This window comes from Globicephala melas, chromosome 15, assembly GCF_963455315.2.
Source record: "Globicephala melas chromosome 15, mGloMel1.2, whole genome shotgun sequence".
Lineage (NCBI taxonomy): Eukaryota > Metazoa > Chordata > Mammalia > Artiodactyla > Delphinidae > Globicephala > Globicephala melas.
The window spans coordinates 78,072,384-78,092,502 of NC_083328.1; the positions used below are offsets into that span (position 1 = coordinate 78,072,384).

At 43.9% G+C, this 20,119-nt stretch overlaps 1 protein-coding gene across 3 annotated transcripts in view; it reads right to left on the reverse strand.

The window, feature by feature from the left end:
• Positions 1-19,186, reverse strand: part of ZNF217 (zinc finger protein 217) — a 28,036-nt gene extending 8,850 nt beyond the window's left edge. Inside the window, exons 1-2 of one of the 3 annotated variants that reach the window (XM_030839126.2) lie at positions 19,112-19,186; positions 3,113-4,880 (exon numbers count right to left, since the gene is read on the reverse strand). In XM_030839126.2, the coding sequence (XP_030694986.1) occupies positions 3,113-4,505 (1,393 nt within the window). In that variant the 5' untranslated portion in view covers positions 4,506-4,880; positions 19,112-19,186. Of the gene's footprint in view, positions 1-3,112; positions 4,881-15,285; positions 15,326-15,629; positions 15,767-19,111 lie in introns of those variants that run through there. The other 2 variants (XM_030839127.2, XM_030839128.2) reach the window with 2 other exon arrangements.
• Positions 19,187-20,119: the final 933 nt, after the last annotated feature.

Below are 20,119 nucleotides of genomic sequence, written 5' to 3' on the forward strand. Positions count from 1 at the left end.
AGTACCGGCTTGCCATATATGGGCGTAAGTTCTAGATGAACCTCCTCTTATATTATTAAATTATATCATATTACATAAATCACAATATGACTACAACATAAGTCAGGTCATCTCTTTAAATTTAGCATAACTTGTCCTTTTGCCTTGAAAAACTGTAATTCCCTACTAAATGGCCTCTTCCTGGCTCCTTCCACATTCCGCAGTCTAGATTATAGATTTCACTGATTTTAAAAAGCAACTTATAACTAAACCACGGTGAGCCTCCAGGTACAATAAAGACGGGACTATATAGGGAATTCCCTGGCGGTCCAGTAGTTAGGACTCCACATTTTCACTGCCGAGGGCCCAGGTTCAATCCCTAGTCGGGGAACGAGGCACAGCCCAAAAAAAAAAAGACAGGACTATAAAATCTGTCACCCCTAAACTTCCCTGAAGACAATGTAGCCACCTCTAAACCTCTGGACACTCTAAGACAGCAGAGACAACCCTTGATCTAAAAAGGTGTCATGAAGACTTTTAAAAATAATTTACATGAACAACTATTATTAAAGCCATTTATAGCTTAAAGTTGAAAACAATAAAGATAAATTATTTACTCTGCTTTTTGATCTTAAAAGTAAATCTAAAGAAAGCCAGGCTGATATAGTACATAACAATAAAATAAATCTAGACTAGAAGACCACATCATAATATTAATTCATGAAAGTCCATTCCCTAACGTAGAATGCCCAGCTCTCTTTCTGACAATCACACCCAACTCTGTAGCTGGGCTTGCACCTCACTGCAATTTCCTACTTCCAGCTATGTGTCAGGATTTACGGTATGTTGCATCATATCCCAAACGTTATGAAACGCCTTTATTCTAACACAAAGGGCATGAAATGTCCACATCTACCTGGTTCCTGGGAAATGTCCACATCTACCTGGTTCCTGGTCCTTCAGCACCACCTGTGATTTTGCTTGTGCTGCCCTTTAGAGGACTTTTTATAAATAGGCAGTTGAAATCATCCTTGGGAGGTGGAAGACAAGGGTCAATGAACCAATTTTGTAAACAGGGAAATCAGGGCAAAGAAAGGTTAAGCAACACGAAATGGGTCACAGAACAAGGCAGTGGTAGAACCAGACTCAACGCAAGTCTTGGCGCTCCCAACTATCATGGGCTATTCTATCTGCCTGCCGACTGGGCCCAAGTTTTCCACCCAGTTCTGCCCACACCACCTACTGGCAGAATGTGACCGGCTACCTCATTTCTTTCAGGGCACCGGGGCATCTATCTCACAGGCCTAATTACCTCCCCATTACTGCAGGCCCACAAACAGCACTGCCACTAAGAGGAATCACTTAGAAAACTGGAGGGCTGGTTTAAAGTCATGTTTATGATGTCATTAAGACACCATAATGCGTTTTCTAGATTTCTGAAAAATGAAGATTGTAAGCATGCTAAGTGCTAGGTTTCCTGTCTCCCAGGAAACTCTAAACATGCTAAATATTTGATATGAAAACTGCTGCTCTCACACCCATCCTGTGATCAGAAAAAGAACTGGGCACCAGCTTCAGAGAAGATGTATTATCTGGTCACATTCACCCTGGATCTCACACCCGGGGTTCTTAGAGACATCAACACACTGTCAAGTTACAATGCAAGAGGCCAGCATGTTTAAACCCAAGACCAGTCTGTAAATGATACCGTTTCTCTAAGACTAATTCATGATCTCATCATTCCTGTGTTGATTATGCAGGGGTTTATTCAGTGTTCTCCAGCAGCAGAATCCTCTGTTCAAACAAAATATTATTAAATGGGTAGAGAAGCTGTGGTTTACGTGAAGACGGGCATGATCTGAACCACAGGTGGAATCCTCCGCCCTAGATGACGCCCACTGGGACTCAAGAGATAGGTCAACAGGACCTCAGCGATGGCTTCCGTTTCCCATAAATGCCATCAGTACATTAGAATTTTGACTGAGCAAGTGAGATCTTTACATCATCTTTGGTGTGTTCACATTCTCTTTACTTTACAAATTGTTTCAGTGAATGAGCTATGAATGAATACTTGCCCCCAGACACAAAGGATAGGGGACCAGGCAGCACCAAATGGCCTAATACTCTTTCTCTGATTGACAACCATTCCCAGTACTGATCTGTGCCCACAGATATCCGTCTGGAATAAACGTGTGAAAGCTGGCCCTTGACAGAAAGGGAAGTGCACTGCATATAAGGATAACTTGTTTTTATAGATTAAGATCAGAAATGCTGGGAAACTGTAAGGGAAGGCCAGCATCTCTCAACTCTGACACTACTGGTACGGGTGGGGGGGGGGGGGCCTGCCCTGTGCCTGGGAGGATGTGTAGTGCATCCCAGGCCTCCACTTACTGGGTGTCAGCGGCACACACACCAACACAGTGGTGACGACCAAAACTGTCTCCAGACAGTGCCAGATGTCCACTGGGGGCAAAACTGCCCCAGCGAAGCAGCGCCGATGCACAAGGTAAAATCATGTGTGTCCTGGGACTTCCCTGATGGCACAGTGGTTAAGAATCTGCCTGCCAACGCAGGGGACATGGGTTCGAGCCCCGGTTCAGGAAGATCCCACATGCCGCGGAGCAGCTAAGCCCGCGAACCACAGCTACTGAACCTGCGCTCTAGAGCCCACGAGCCACAACTACTGAGCCCGCGCGCCTAGAGCCCATGCTCCGCAACAAGAGAAGCCACTGTGATGAGAAGCCCGCGCACCGCAACCAAGAGTAGCCTCCGCTGGCCCAACTAGAGAAAGCCCGCGCACAGCAACGAAGACCCAACGAAGATCCAACGCAGCCAAAAATTAATTAATTAATTTAAAAGATTGGTTTAAAAAAAATAAAATAATGTGTGTCTCCTGTTAGCAAAGTATGAAATCACATCACTCTTAGAACAGGAAGAAACCTCGATAAGCCTTATAACTCCACCCTACTGTTACAGAAATGAGAAAGTGAAGGCCCCGAGAGGCTAAGGGACTTACAACAGGGGGATGACACCAGAAACAGCCGGCACTCAAACCCACCTCCCCACCCTGATAACCGGCTAGTGTCCTCTGGCACTGAGCAGAGGAGGGACAGTGCACCACCCAGCAGCTTACCCAGGTGGAGCCCTTCTGGAAGCCCATCCTCGGACCCGTCTTCAGAGCCACCTTCTCGATCGATGGCTCCGTTCTCCTCCAGGGTCGGGGGCAGGTCCGGAGAACAGGTGCTCGGCTGCCTGCCGTCCACTGACATGGGCGGCGACTCGGCATCAGCCCTACGGTCCTTCTTGTGCACCCGGGAGTGCAGGACCAGCTGGTGGTAGGTTCTGAAGGCTTTGCCACACTCGGAGCAATGCGTCGGCTTCTCTTTGTTACTGGCTAACTTGGGGTCTGCGTCCACGGAAGGCACTTCACCGGCGGGGTGTCTGGGCTTCTCCTTATCTTGTGAGAGACCTGGACAACCGCTTTTACTTGTCTTGGACTTTCCAGAACCTTCGGGATGGCTTTTATTCGCGTTCCAAATTTCCCCCAGCTCTTCTTTGTCTGAACAGGACTCATCGTTGTCGGTGCTCCCCTCCTGGCCCGGCTGCTCCTTCACCTCTCGGCACACAGCGACCTTCCCTTTGGTGGCCAGCTGCCAGGCCTGGTAGGTGGTGAACGGGTCCAGCTGAGGTATCCATTTGGCCGGCTTCTTCGCGACCTCAGGGTGAGACCTGGGTCTTAGGTTTAAGAACTGCAGCAACTCTTCCCCCGGAGACGGCATTCCCTCCTGCTGCGTGTCTGTCTGTGAGCTGCGGGTACCGGAAGCAGTGTCTTTGGTGTGCATCTTCCTGTGATCAATGAGACTTTCTTTATTTGGAAACAGAAAGCCACAAACCATGCAGATCTTGTAAGGAGATGAGACGCTCTCAGCCGCGTGCTCCTGCACCACCTCGTTGATGGTCACCGGGCTCTCCAGGCCTGGCTGTGGTCTGCTCTTGGCCCCCGATTTGCCAGTGTGCGTTCGCATGTGATTCTTCAGAAACCAGGGCTCCTTGAATCTTCTGCCACACACATTACACCCGTAAGTGAAAGAGTCCTTGTGTTTCTTCATGTGGATCTCAACGTCGAAGGCGGCTCGAAACGTCTGCCCACACACTTCACAGCAAAGTTCTTCGTTTTCCTTGCAATTCTTATCCTTTGGAGGTTCTGTTCTCACCTGAACTTTATCAAGAGGACTCAGATACTCTGCTTCAACACGCAGAACGGCGGGCTCACAGAGGATAGGCCGATGTTGCATTAAGACGTGTTTATTGAGGTCTTCCGAATGTGTGAAGGTCTGACTGCAAAACATGCAGTCCAAGGGCATATACCCTTCTATTTGGATTATGTTTTTCTCCTGTGTGGCTCTGAAAGGAACAGCAGCGGTCCCTTTTATTGTCATGGCATCATCGATCTCCATTTGGGTGCCAAGAGAATTGCCAATAACTTCTGGTCCATCCATATACATCAAGAGGGATTGAGTTGGCATGTTTCCTGTCTCTTGAGGATTGTATATAAAATTAGAATCTGGGTGAGGAATCTCTGGAGTTGGAATAAGGCCACTTGTAAAGACTTGTCACTCACACGCCCAGCAGCCCGAGGCTTCAAAACTAGAGCAAGTATGTTATAAAAATTCAAAAGAAAGTGTATATTCCTCTGACTTCTTATCTTCAGAAGTCTCAGGAAGCTTAGTGATAAAAACAATCACTGGATCTTTCCACAAACCAGGCAGACAGACTCCCCAGTGCTTGGATTCAGAGGTGAGTCAGCACAAAGCATTAGTTCTCTTTGTCTTCATCAAGTGAGTGATTCAGTTGAGCAAGAAGTCAATTCCAGCAACCTGGAGACAAGGGATTTCCAAAACCTAGAGGAAAAAAAAATAGAAACGGCTATAGCTCCAGTCAGAGAAAAGAGAAGGCTGGCCGATGACTCACAGTGGTCCTTCCCACGAAGCACAGAATGTACCTAATTCAGCTGCTTCACTTTTAACTAACACAGCGCATCCTGTTAAAGTGCTCGTTAATTAAATCATTAGCATTTTATCCAGTCAGTACCCTTATCAAACTGCCAGAAATTCATGCAGTTAAACTGAAAACCTGGTGCTTTAATGATTTACATCTAAAATGTAAAGTTTCAGGACAGAAATTGTCAATTTCAGCTGAGTTCGTTTTAACTGCCATTAAAATGCACATGTGTATCCTTACAAACAACCTGTATAAGTATAGAGACTATAAGAATTGTAAAAAATAACAATAAAAGCACTTTAGGTAAAATTTCAAAAGCCAGAGTTTCAAACTGTCTTACAGACAAATCATACAAGAAACACAAATGCCTAAAAGCACATTCAAAGATTACCCATACATAAGTCAACAACATAAGCACAAGAAAATGGGACCCTTTCCTAAAATCCCCATTCAAGAAACACACCTCAGAACCGCTGCTCCTCCTGGCAAAGCAGAACCTTGATATTGATGTATTTTGGTTCACTGGATATTCTGGCCTTCATTCCACTGCCCAAATCCCAGTTTGCTTTTAACAGCGTCAGGCAGGGTAGGGCTTCCTTGTCCAAACAACAAATATACACAAAGCTACTCTGTGAATGTACACATTTAAAATAAAATCCTCAACATAGCTGGTTCAACGTGGCTTAGTGTTTCATCAGAAAATAGATCCTCTCATTTCTAATCCACCTTTCACATATACACTGACCAGGTAAAAAATGCATGAGTTGATTTAACTCTACAGGGTCCGATCTAGAAGCTAATTTTCACTCTTGCAGAAGAATCAACCTCTAAAGCCAACACCCTCCACCTTTACAGCAAGCACAGGAATTGTTTTTAAATAGTCCCAACTCCTTTAACTGAAGTCAGTTAATTCTACCCAAGAAAACAAAAAGACATGCAAACTATTCCCACCACAGTCAACGTTATATTAAAAAAACACACACAACTTTCCTTCTCTCCACTTCCTCAAAGAGCAAGGAAGGGCCTGTAGGCTCAGAGGAGGAGGAAACATTTCTTCCACTCTTTACGCTCAGAGAAAGAAAATTCTCATACTCCCTGTTATCTTTAGTTTTGAGTAAACTAGATCTTTAACATTAAGCTTTTCTAAATAAGACTGCAGATCAAAGTTTAGGGTACAGAAAGAATGGACTAAAGTGTTTTATCTTAATTTCTTAGTCTTTTATTGCAATCACAGTGGAGGATAAACACATGGGCTGGCTACCAGCTGCTGGGTAGGACAGAACAGAACACTCCAGAGACCTGAGTTCCAGTCCTGGCCAAGCCACAACCTTAAAGCTGGCACCACTACATACCTCACCTTTCTCTGTCTACTTAATGAGGGTGGTTAAATTACAGGACCACTTGCCAGGTTCCAAAACTCTGTGGTCCTGGGGTTAGATCTACATTTATGGATAGACATACTCAAAAGAATATTTAATGATTATGCTAATCAAGATGTTAAATGATATTTGGATCTGTGATTGATAATTCGGGTTTCTGTGTAGTCACTTACTCATTCAACAAATATTTACTGAGTGCTAGTGTCCCAGGTAATATTTTAACTGAAGAAAGTAACAGCACACACTCTAGAAAAGCAGTTCTCAAACCCGACAACACTGTTTTCACTGACCAACAGTTGAATGAGAAAGAGAAAAACTGCTCAATGAGCTCTACACAAAGCTATGTGAATTAATTCCAATCTGAATAAAGATTGTCCTTTATTTGAGGTCCTTTCTACTTTTTGATGCCAAAATACCCTTTTCATAAAACAAAAGAGTGGCAATTGCAGGCTTTTTTTTTTTTAATGTCCTAATTTGGCAAAATCAAAGTCCCCCAGGTCAGACCTCAACATAATTTTTTTTTTTATAAGAAATTTGACTAGTCTGTGACATTTTTAAGTTTGGGGGAACTCCACTTTTCTATAAATGATCTTTCCCCAAAAGACACCAATCCTAAACTCAGTATCTGGATCAAACATGATGTGGGTACATCCCTATTATTTCCCACATTGGGTAACAGCATATACTGGAAATTCCTGTCTTAGAAAGACAATTTAGTTTCAACTCTATCTCTGAAATGTTAAATATCTGGGTTAAGTAAGTCATCATCAGCTTCCAACACAAGACCTAAAGGATTGGTAAAGGAGGGTAGTGGGAAAAACCTTCGGAGAAAGAAGAGCTTCAGTTTTGCCCAAGAGGGTGAACAGGAGGGAGGGAAGGATGTCCCAGGCCAGGGAATCTTGGGGTGCAGTCAGCTGGGGAAGAAGACCCTCCCAGGCAAAACCCAAGGACTTCTTCCTCCAGGGAAGTTTCTGGGACAGATTCTGATGGTCATTAACTGTGCCCAGCTGTCCCCAGCACTAGGGTCACAAGCAATCCTTACCATTCTCCCAAAAGATACGAAAACTATGGGCCACTCCCTTTAAAGTAAGATCCCAGGGGCAGAGATCCTGTCGGCCTGGCTCACTGCTGCCCCCCAGTGCCTAGAAAGGGTCCCTGGCACAGGGTGAGGCTCTCAATAAACACCACGTAATCAGTACAGGTAGAGAATGAGTACGTGCATTTTTGGCCACAGTCACCAACCGTAACTGACTTGATATTAAAATTAACTTGAACGTTCATCAAGACTTCTACACAGCTATCTGAGGCTGCCATCTAATTGCCATTTTCTGCAATGTTAAGAGTATAATAAAAAATGAATCATATATAATCATACCATAAAGTTAACTAGTAGAAGCAAAACTGCATCACTTGGCTTTATAACCACTCTCCTTATTGACCTACCAAACCCAAAATGCAGGGCCTGCTAGGGACATCTCTCTAAGCAAATACCCTCAACTCGACTTAGAAAACTAAATGCAGACAAAACACTTCCTTAAACTATACATCAATAACTACACTCAGTCTGCTCAACAAAAATCTTTATAGAGTGCCTGTAATAATAAAGACTTTAATAGTAACAGAACTTAAGGAAACCAGACATCGTAACCTAATTACTGGTAACAGCAACATATCACCATTCCAACTGAGGGAAGTGTGCACACACAGGCTCCCCAGCACTTTCGGCGTTTCCATGTATGGAGCACACGGACGCCAACAGTACGCCAATGGCACTGCTGATAAAGTGAATTGTCTGTCTCGACAAAGAACTGGAGATGGAGGGGGTAGGGAAGACGTTATAAACCAACACCTACAGTCTAACTGCTTTTAGTTTGAAGAAAAGTGAGCATTCTGAACACACTCAGCTTATTGAAAGGCGCTCAGCAAAAATGTTTTTCAACGTCTAAAACAAGTTTTCTTAACCTTTACTCAGGTTAATGACAGCACTTGACCATCAGCCAGACACACCTAAGGCACCTAAGGCAAGAGGTTATTCAGTATAACCTAATATTTTGAGCGAATACTAGGGTTTAATTTATATTGTGATCACTTAAGTAGATACTTTTTTCTAATTCACCACAACATAAGCTTTGAAAAGAATAGAAGCCATAACTGCTACAACCACCTGAAATATAAGTCTGGTGTTCTTTAGGTCATTTATCTCTTTTTAAAGCAGATATTCATCTGTGAGTAAATTTACTATGAATTCTGCCAATACCTATCGACCTTGAAATGAGCAAATATTGATACTACCCAGTATACAATGCTTAATGAAAAGCACCATAATTTGTGCTTAAGCACAGTAAATCAGAGGTGAATGCCACCTTGCTGACAATGTTAATTTGGAAATACTGTTCTTAATGTACAGCTGTACTCAAACTGTCACCTTTAGAGACCCCACATCCCTACCTCGGCTGAACAGGTTATCTGACATGTCTTGGCATGGAATATTTATTACCATATTATGGAGCAATAAGGTATTCAAGGCCCTCAAAACCTGTCAAACACACTTAAAAATTCTATTTATAGTCAAGTAATTTGCAGTATTCCTACAAATCTACTCTCCCTACCACCACCCAAGTTACCTAAGCGTCCAAATAAATGATCACTAAAACATTCAGTCTAAACAAACTACTAGTCTCCGGCCAATTCATTTGTATCCTTTAAACTTCAAAATTATCTCCAAGATGTGGTTAGGAAACTGCCAGTTTTTCTATAGGTTTCCCTTCTCTATTTTGCACATACTATTTTTTCCTTAATCTGACAAGTGAAGAGAACTCTACAAAGTAATCTACAGTAGCAATCAAAACCTACAACTTTAAATCCTTCAACACTATTGCAAGGAAATCACCAAGGTCACACCCACTGAACAGATGGCCAACCCAACTTCCCCAACATAGCTGTGGAAAGATGTTTAAAAGTTAAGCGAGAGAGAAAGACTAAAATATTCGAAGTTTACATTCAACATTACAATCTATTCGAAAGCAAATGATTGTTCAAAGGCAAGGCTTGCGAAGATCCGATGGGATAAAGGCTCATTTTCTTGAAATTCTGTGTAGGTGCTCGGTGCTACATGGGATTAGAGATCGAAGTAGGATAAAAATATATTCCTACTAGCATATTTCAGCGTCATGATTAAGAACTCTGCCTGATTCCTCCTAAATTAATTAAGCTTGATAAACGATCTTAATATGAACTTAAAACACCACATATTTTTAGTTTTAGTATTATCAATATTAACAGATACTGTGGCCTGTAAACTGGCTTTTAAAAATTCCATCTTGACGTGAAAAAAAGAATTATAAGGGAAATTAATTGTTTTAATTTTTACTTAAGCAAGATTAAGCACACTGCTATCGTGAGTTTCTATTATTACCACTTAACCAGTACTACCTTAAGTATTTTGCAAAGATTTTGGACAGGACTAACTTCAGAGAGATTTCAACAAACTAAAAAAAAAAACAAAAACTACCTGTATTCTTTAACTCTCTACAAAGAAAACACTGCACACACACACACACACACACACACACACACACACAAGTGTGTATATGTATATCTGTGTGTATATAACACACACAGATATACAAATCACTATAACCATCATATTACCCATTACCCTACACAACTACACCTCTTTTTCCACAGTGCCTAATGGTGAATGTTCTTAATTATAGCCAATTTAACCAACTTCAGATTATATGTAAACAAGGGCAATGCCTTTTAAGGCATGAGATCTTTCTTTAGCCACATTTAAATATTCCCCTCCCCATCTCTGTTGAGTAAATACTAAAGCTGTATGTCTGGCTCTTTCAAATCACCTATTTGCTCTCAAAAATAAGAAAAAAAAGTCTCCCTTCAATTAATACAATCACTGCTCAGTAGACTTATATACTGAACTGAAAAGAACTTATCCACTAATTTAAAAAACACAAAAACACTTCTTCTGGTATAACTGAACTGTTCTGAGGTTATCCTGATTTGTTACAGGTAGGAAATATAAAAACAAGTGTTCTTCCTAATGCTGACTCAGGAACAATACATATGTGGACTCTCAATTTCCAGTCCATAGAACTATATTTTAAATTCAGAAGGTTCCCCGACACACTAGAAACTAATGAACACCAACACAAAAAACATTACACGAACCCGTTAAAAAACTAGCAGCTCACTCCACGATTGCTCTCCCATAGCAAGTGGAGGGCCGTACAGGCCAAGAGCAACTCTGGTAAAGCTCGAGGACAAAGGGTAAAGAATTAAACTAATTCTCTCATACAACTTATTAAGCTGTCTTTTCGGGTTTAGTAATTTTATTTCTCAACTTTATCACAAAATTACCAAACTGGCCCCAAATTTCCAGTAACTCAGTTATGTTGTTACCCTGGGCAGGAAGTTATGGGGATGTTCAGAAGAGTCCGTCAACAAATGTTCAAATATAAAGTGTTCTAATGAGCATTCCAGCCCGAAGCATAAATGAGCAACGTGTGGTGGCACCTGGCTGACAGGGGCTGCCCCTCTATTTACTGGGAAGATAGATTTATACAAGAATTGAGCTTACTTATCAATAGCTGCCGATTTTAGGAAAGGATGGTCCCTGTCCTCCCACTTCCTCAAAGTCAGATTTCTATCTGCCCTCATGGTCTCAATTCCCAATCCTTTGCCCTACATACCACTGCAAATTTGCCTAACCATAGTATCGGTTGGAGAAAAATAATCCAGATCACCTTACTGCCAAAAGTCAACATTTCACCAACATTTCAGAAGGTTTTATACTGCCCCAAATGAGGCCATTCAGCTATGATGATCAAGCTTCCCTCCCGCAGATTTAAGAAATTTCCTGCTGTCTTTGTGCAACTCATTCTTTCTTCCACGTGCATTTAAACTAGTCAGCACCCCTCCCCCAAAGATCTGAAGATGAGGCATACAAATCAAGACTCTTCCACTGTCACGACTTTCATTTACATGCTGTAACTAAACTCTTCACTATTTAGAGTATTTAATATGATTGGATTCCTCTAATTCCACTTCAGTGGCTGTTCTGTAAATACCTTCCAGTTTTTTTTTTATTCTGCAGCACACCTCAGCAATTTGAAAACTACTCAGTATATTCCAAATAAAGTCATTTAACTTAAAATCTCCTTACATTTATTTTATTCTACAGGAATGAATACTCAGTTTATCCAACTGTCTCATGTGTTTCATTCTTACTGTGTAATTCTGAAGCTTGAAAATACATAGCCATTGTTCAGTTCTTTGACTTCACCTTTCCAATTCATCTATTAAACACACTATTACACAATTAAACTGAAATTAGAAATGAACCATTTAAAACAAGTCATACCCAGCAAGCTAGAAAACGCTTACAGGCCATAGTGGCATCTGTGAGCTGGAATGATCTGAATTGACTTTTCTTTTTTTTTTTTTTTTTGAGCAAATGGAAACAAAGCTTCATGTAAAATGTAAAAAAGGTCCAATCATTTATAGTCTTAAGAGAGATAAAAGTCTATCTTTTTTTTAAAGTAGTAGACTGTAAGCAGTAAAGAATCATTAAAACTACTCAAAAGTTCTTATCAACCAATATCATGTTTGCGACAACTGTGAGAAAAGAATGTAATTTTACAAAGTGGGAAAACAGCACATCTTTTGGGACCCCTGAGGCTCTAATCAAGCGTATCAGAATTAAGAGTGCTCTGGGTTGGCAAAGCAACCCTGCTGTGGCAAAAACAGGCCATTTCATCATAAATGTTGTTAAAAGAGAGAGAAGTGATTAGCATTTATCTGAAATGAGGAGACAGAGGGACTCTGTCCTTGCCAGGCCATTATATTCCTTAATTATTTCATCAGTTTGTAAGTGACTTGATGACTGAGTCTTATTTCCAGATTTCCTCTTGAAAAGGACCACTGGAAGGGGTTTTTATTAAAACAGGGGCTGCTATTTCTCCCTGAAGTTCCACTGCCAAAAATGGAGGATTATTAAGAGAACGCAGACCGACCTCCACCTTAAACCTTTACTGGGAAAGTCAAAACCTTCACCCCTCCCTCTTCCTCCCCTACTTGGAAAAAAAAAAAAACAACCAAGCTGTTATCTAAATCGATTCTTCAGGACAAAGGAGCAAAACATTTTCTACAAGTTTTATCTGAGTGGTGTATTAGTTCCTTTTTTTGATTAAGAAGTGAAAGGGAATAATATGAACCCAAGACAACTACTAAACTTCGATCTCACAAGTTATTAAAAACACACAGCAAAGGTCAAACGGCAGTGTTCGACGGTGTTGTGAAGATAAAAGGACTGAAAGAAGTTGGACACGAAAGAAAAAAGTCTGTGTCCTTTACCTAGAAAAGTCATAATCTTCCCCTACTCCCTCCTCCAGCATGCAAAATCAATGTGCAATTCTAAAGGAGCAGCCTCCCTCGTCTCGCCAAATAATTAAAATTCCAAACAATCGGATTATTAACCCTATTCTACCAAACAAGCCAAATAAATGATAAATTTGGCCTGTAGCTATTGACAACTGAATTTTTAAATAAGTCCCTACCTCTGGAATTCAGGATTTATATAACTGATTTAAAATGGCAGCAATGTGGGGTGGGGGTCGACTTCCACTAAAACACCAGGATTAAACACACACACACACACACACACACACGCACACGCACTACTACAGTCTTTAGAATACTAAACAAAACAGTATCTAAAATAAACAGGACTTCTCAGAAAAAGTCATCTACCATTAAGGACACACCTTAAAAGTTCTTAGCACACATTAACTAAGCAAGCACAAACTAGTGGTTTGACTGTTACACTTTTCAGACAAAAAGCAATTAGGTTATTGCTCTACACTTGTCACTACTGCGCTAAAGACTTTTTAGAAAATCTAGATCTATTACTCATTCTCAAAGTATTACAAAATTCACTATTTTAAGTCTTATTTGCTATCAATCAAGACGGTCCATCCATTCCAGGGGGGAAAAAGTACAGTCGAAAACATTTTAAATGTACTTCTTGACACATACAAAAGAGAAGGTACAGGCCCCCTAAGGACCCCTACCTAGTGGCCAGGCCTGGCTGGCAGCTGCTGTTACCCTGCCTTTTCTTTTGTTGGGCTTAATCTCATGTCAACTCATTCAACCAACTCAAAAGCGATGAAGACATAATTGAATCAACCTGAACTAAATCAGACCTAGGCTTCTTAAAACATACACCTTAATGATTCCAAACGATCTAGAAAACTAGGAAACCTGCTCGTTTGCACGGCGGTCAATAACATAGGACCCCCAGACCGACCAAAGAACCACTGCACCCGCCTGTCTTTAATACACGTGAAGGAATGTTCAAGCTTAACGCTCCAAGCCCTATAGGCTGATCCAGAAAGATAAATTGAGGCTCAAGGAATTTCAAAGGGGAACAACACAGCAAAGCCTCAAACTCTGAAGTGACTATCCTTTTCTTGGAAAAAGCAACAAAATGAGAGAAAAAAAAGTTTACACTGCTCCAAGTGTGAACAAGCTGCTTGGGGTCCCAGAAGTGGCCACTGGTGGCCCTCTCCTGCTCTCTTTAATAAGCCCTGGGGGGAAACTGCCTCCCCCCACCCACCCCACCCCCACCCACCCGCCCAAGAATGCGGCTTCCCGTCCTCGGTGGCCCTACCCTGAATCCTAAAATGTGGGCTCCAACCCGGGACTTGAACTTCTATTCCGATCCCCGGGGCGCAGGTACCGCGGCCTGCGCACCCCGCAGGCCTGGTCTGGCCCCCTCGGAGCAAGACCGCCCGGGCCATCCCAAATCCAGCCTCCCAGGGCCCCCAGCAGCGCCCTCCTCCCCCTCTCCCTCCCCATCCCGTGCGGCTCGCATTTTGGGGCCAAATCAAGAGTGAAGAGGGCTCTACATCTGAAACTGAGCGGTCTCGCCACTCAGCGCCTCCTGGCAGAAACTTCCCTTTTAAAAAAAAAAAGAAACACTTTTAGGCTAACATTTCAATCCCTCCTGCCCTTTAGAGTTCCTAGTTCTGCTTCCAGCTGGCTTTGCGTCTCCCACTAGAATTGAGTGATATATTCTTAAAGCATTTAAGGGTTATTAAAAAAAAAGTTAAAAAAATATTTTAAAATTAAAGGGGGGGAAAAAAAACCCCTCATCACACATCCAGGAAACGCAGCCCGGTGCACCGCCTGCTCAGGGGTGGGCAGAGGACCGGGACTCCCGGGGACGGATTTGGGGGCGCCCGGAGGGCTGGCTGGGGTGCGCGGCCGGGTCCGCGGCGAGGCCAAGCCCCTCCCTTGGCCCCTGTAGACGCGCCCTCCGCCCGGCCCGTGCGGACGGTCCCGGCCATTGTTTGCGGGGGATGCCTGTTAGGACGCATTGTTTTGGCTGTTTCCAACTTGCCCCGGCCCCTCTCGGGCCATAGCAGGGGACCCCGCGCCGGCCCGCTCCCCTCCGCCCGCGCCCCACGGCAGAGTTGGCAAACGGGGAGACCTGCCCGGCGGAGCCACCCAACTTTTCAGAAACAGCCCCCCACGCAGCCCCCGAGCTCCCTCCGGCGGGCCCCTGGCTCCCGACCCAGGGAAGGGGGCACTTCTCCGCCCCCAAGCCATCTAGACTGTTTCCCAGAGTAAGTGTGATGGTCAAACACAGTCTGTGCACACCGGGGGCTCGCCCGACACCTTCTCGCCAGTGGAATCGCTCAGAAGCCAGGAGGGGAGGGGGCGCCCTAGAGGAGCGAAATAGAGAGTAGGAACGGTGGGGGGGGGGGCCGGCGGGGCGGGGGAACCGTCCGGGGAGGGGACGAGATAACGAGCACGGGAAACTCGAGGGCGGGCTCCGGGGACGCCGGAGGGGCGAGACGAGGAGCCCCCTGGGGTCCCGCGGGGGCGGGGGGCGCGCCCCCTTTACCTGCGGCTCCGGCTCCTCAGCCATTTCCTCGCTCGGCGGCGGCCGGGACTGAACTGACACCACACGAGCGAGCCGAGGTTTGAATGAGGAGGGAGCAGGCGAGGAGGGGAGGGGGCGGGGAAGGCAAGAGGGAGGGGAGGCGACGGGGAGTTTCTCTCGGCCTTTTGTGCGGACACCTCCCGGATTCCGCGCCCGCACCGGCCCCCCAAAAGAGACTTGGGGCCACTGCGCGAGAGGCGAGGCCATCCCCCAGGGCGCCTCGGGGCTTCGCGCCTTGAAGTCCCCCCCAAAAGGAGCGTCCCCCACCCCCACCCCCGCCTGGAGGATTTGGGGGCCGGGCTCACCTCAGGCGCGGGGCTAAGGTGAGCGGGGCGGGGGTGCTCACGGGGGTCAAAGGCGCGGGCGCCCCCTACTCGTCTGCGCGAGGACAGTGCAGGCGCGGGGGGTCCCTAGAGCCGCCGGGGCGCGGCGCGTCAGGCGCAGGGGGACTGTTCGGTCAGAAAGTGCTCAAGGAGCAGCTGTTGCGCCCTCCCTCGGCCTGGCCGCTCGGAGACGCCCCGCCTCCTGCCTTCACCGGCCGCCCGGCCACGCCCTCTGCCACGCCCCCACATCCACGTGATCTGCGCAGGCGCGCCCCTGCCCCGCCCACCGCCACGGACCTCCGCCTCCCGGACGCGAGCGAGCGGCCGAGCGCGCGCACTCCCTGTTCTCGCCCTGCCACTCCCGCGCACGCGCGCGCCTTCCACCACCCCCACACCCCCCGCCTGCCGCCATCCGGCTTCACGTGGCCCGCGCGCGCCCCGGCGGTTCCAGTGACAGGTACGCGGGGAGGGGGCCACGAGGGCAGTGCGCAAGCGCAGTTCCAGGCCTCTGCCTCGCCGCTTCCCCCTCCCATGCAAGGTGTGCCCAGGCGAGGGGAGGGGCTGGTCGCCCGAACTCCTGGGTCATCCTGCATTACCAACAAACGAAAAGCCTTTACCCCCATTTGGGTAGGTTAGAAGGCAACTGTGCGCAAACAACATTTTTTCAAATTTTCTTCAAGCATGAGAAAGGTCGATAAGATGATTAAAATATTTTTTAAATTAGTATCTCCGTAAAGCTACTTTTAGTTGTTCCTATTTTTCTGAAAGGGCTGAGCTTGCGCTGCTATAACTTGAGGTTTCTAAACTTGGCCTAGATGCCAAGAATCCACTTGGCTTTGATAGAAATCCACGTGGATGAAACCAGGCTTAAAACTGGAGGGAAAAAAAAAAAAACTAGCCTTCCCCCTCCCCTTAATTGAAAGCGTTTCGCAGCTATTGTTTTTATTTGCTCACTAAAAAAGAAAAGGTTATGATTCCGAAGGCCAGTGATATTCCCCCATTTTAAGTAAGCCCCAAGGAGGAACCAAAGAAGCAACAATCATATCCACCAAGTTCTCTGCCCCAAGATGCAAACGAATGCAAAAGTAAAGGGTGCTATGTTAAGTCACCACAAAATAGCCAAGTTTGTTTTGTTGTGTTTTTTTTATTGGCCTTTGGTGTGTCCAAAATGGAAAAACTTAAAACATATCAAGAAAGGCCCTTGAAGTATATTTTTAATAAATCAGGACAAAAAAAGCCCTACATAAATGCTCCACTGGTGAGCAGTGCAATCCTTAATAAGTAGGAAATGGAACTTGAGAGACAGTTTCTCAGCAAAGGGGAAGAATTTGCCAAGTGTGATGTTTTGCTGTCATTTTATATATAACTACTAACCCCACATATGGTCTGGTTAGTCTTTTTTAAAAAGGAAGTGAACCAATTACTTACTCACACTTAATTAATTAGCAGTTCCAGAAGTAGATTCTTAAGCCAGAACTCTTTTTTTTTTTCCCTCACTCAAGTACACTGATATTGATCACTTCTAGTACTAGAGTTCCTTTTCTCAGGGAAGATGAATATCTTTCTTTAAAATATTTTTTAAAGTCTTATAGTCACATACCAAAATACAGTCCATAGACACACTCTTCCTAAACAAGAAACTTCATTTAACTTACCAAAACAAATGACTTCGGGCACTGCTACAAAACAAAGAAACTATGAACAAGTGAAACCAAATTGAGTCTTCACATAAGTGTAGCCTCACTCTACATGTTAATAGATAACCTTTGAACTCTGAAACCTTGAAAGCTGTAAACACAATAGCACTGATAGTTAAAAATCCTAGTGTCAAAATTGAGCAAAATAAAAGTCCAAACTTTTCAGTAGGAATAGGGAAACAATCAAATGTTTTGACAAATAATCGTTTCACTAAGAACAATGAGGCTCCTGGCCCTCAGACCTTGTTGCTACTGAATTATTTTCTGAGCAAAAAATGGTACTTTTCCCTATGCCCTCGCAAAACTACCACTTTGTGAGCATAATAGCATCATATGGTTTGTTAGTTACTGTTTCTCTCTCCTCCCTCCCCCCCCCACCCCGGCCCGGCAAAAAATAAAAAATAGAACAACAAAAAAACCATATTGTAGATTTTCAAATTGAAAGTAATTTTATTAACTGATCTATCCGCTAAGCGTTTTATAGGCGATCTTACGTTTGAGCAAAGAATTACAAAGAACCTTATTCCTGGAGACGTGCCAACAAAACTGGGAAGTCGTTGAAAAATTCTGCCAATGGCTGAGTGCTGGGTTGCAAACACATACTGTGTTTTTAAATGGACATAGAGTGATCTGAATGCGCTGTAAGGGCGTCTGTGGGACACATTCCGGCCCCTTAGAAGGTGGAGACTCACACTTAAGATTTACTTGGAAAGCGTGTATAGTTAAAACAATTAAGAATGAAAACTCCAAAAGCAACAGGAGGACGCCAGGAACATTCGGTTTTGTAGTAAAGCCAGGAACTCATTATTATCGTATGAAATGAAAATCGAAAATCGAACGTTGGTCTCCATATACTTCGCTCCGCCCACACATAATCCTGTTTCGCCCCCCGGCCCCCCCCAACCCCAGCTAGACTATCTCTAAAGGAGTCAGGTGCTGCAGAGACGCAGGCGACACAAACAATGGAACCAGAAATGTCCCTTCAAATGTGAGCTGATGCTCGGCACACGTTATTCGGGGAGAGAGCGAAAGACCCCACTTCACCTCTTTTTAATGCGACGCACATCACCTACACCTCATTTTTCACAATTATCCAAACAGACCAGCCCCCCTTAAGATCTATTTCCCAGTGTATGCTTATAAAATCGCACCATTATCTCTGATCTAATCCCAGTGATAGGAGCCCTCTGGCTTTAGTTAACTTCTGATTTTCTCTCCAGCTCCTGCCTGCCACCGCATTCTCAGATCTAACAACAAAAAACCCTTCTAATTTGCTATATTTAACATTCATTGGAATCATCTTTTGAGAGTTAGCCTTCATTAGCAGAGGAGGATGCCGTTATGATCTTCTTATTTTCGCAAGTATTTATTTTACTGTGGAACTATTATAGAGAAACGATTTGGAAACTGTATGTAAATCCCTGGAGCTGAAACGGAGCCAACACAGACTTAAAAGAATTCAGTGTTCAGAGCAGGAAAACCTGAAAAACTGCAGTGAGGAGTTAGCAGGAAAAGAAAATGAAAAAGTTAGGCAAACCTGCCAGCTCTGCAAACTACAAGGGACATTTGAGAAGGAAATGAAGAAGGGCAGCTCTTTTAACAGGACAGAATGCACTAAATGAAGTAGAGATCACCAGCGACTCCAGGGAACACCAAACTTCTCTCTTTCCTGTTAAGTTTATTCATCCCATTCAAGTCATCTCACAATTTTAAACGCCCTACAAAACATCATAATAATACATGATAAAAATAAATAGCAGAAATTACCTTGCAGAAGTGGAGGCAGGGTCTGGAACCAGGAGGCTTTCTCTCCCTGAGTTGGCCGGTCCACCTGACTCGGAACAATACTGGAAGAGATGTGATTGCTGGTTTTTATAAGCAAACCAAAAAAGGGAGGGGCCAAGAATAAGGCTCAGTATAAATAGAGGTTTAGATGCAATCCCAGCTTGACTAACCAATCATGGCTGTGTCTGTCCCATTGGCAAATTTGGTGAGTACCCTGCCCCACTTTACAAGCACAACTTCTATGCATCTTCTCTAATATCCTGGATGGTTTTCCAAGGCTGACTCCACTCAAACTGTCACTGTAAACTTCCTTTAAAAATTACACGGGTCACAAATAAAACAAACTAGAGAATATAACAAAAAAGAAACACTCAGATATAGAGAACAAACTAGTGGTTACCAGTAGGCAAAGGGAAGAGGGGGAGGGGCAAGAAAAGGGGAGGGCATTAAGAGATACAAACTACTATGTATAAAATAAATAAGCTACAAGGATATATTGTAAACACAGGGAATAGAGCCAGTATTTTATAGTAACTGTAAATGGACCTTTAAATTTTTTGAATCACTATGTTGTACACCTGAAACTTATATAACACTGTACATCAACTATACCTCAATTAAAAAAATATATATATATATATAAAGTACTAGGGATGCAATATGCAACATCATTAGTATAATCAACACCGCTGTATGTTATATATGAAAGTTAAGAGAGTAAATCCTGAGTACTCATCACAAGGAGAAAAAGTTATTCTTTTTTTGTGTGTGTGTCTATATGAGATGATGGATGTTCACTAAACTTATTATGGTCATCATTTCGTGATTGTGAAAAGTCAACCATTATGCCGTACGCCCTAACCTTACGCAATGGCATATGTTGAATATATCGCAGTAAAACTAGAAGAAAAATAAATTACAGGGGTCATGTAACTTTTGGAGCACCTCTTTAAAGCTTTTGTACTCATCTAATATTCCAAATGGGGAGCT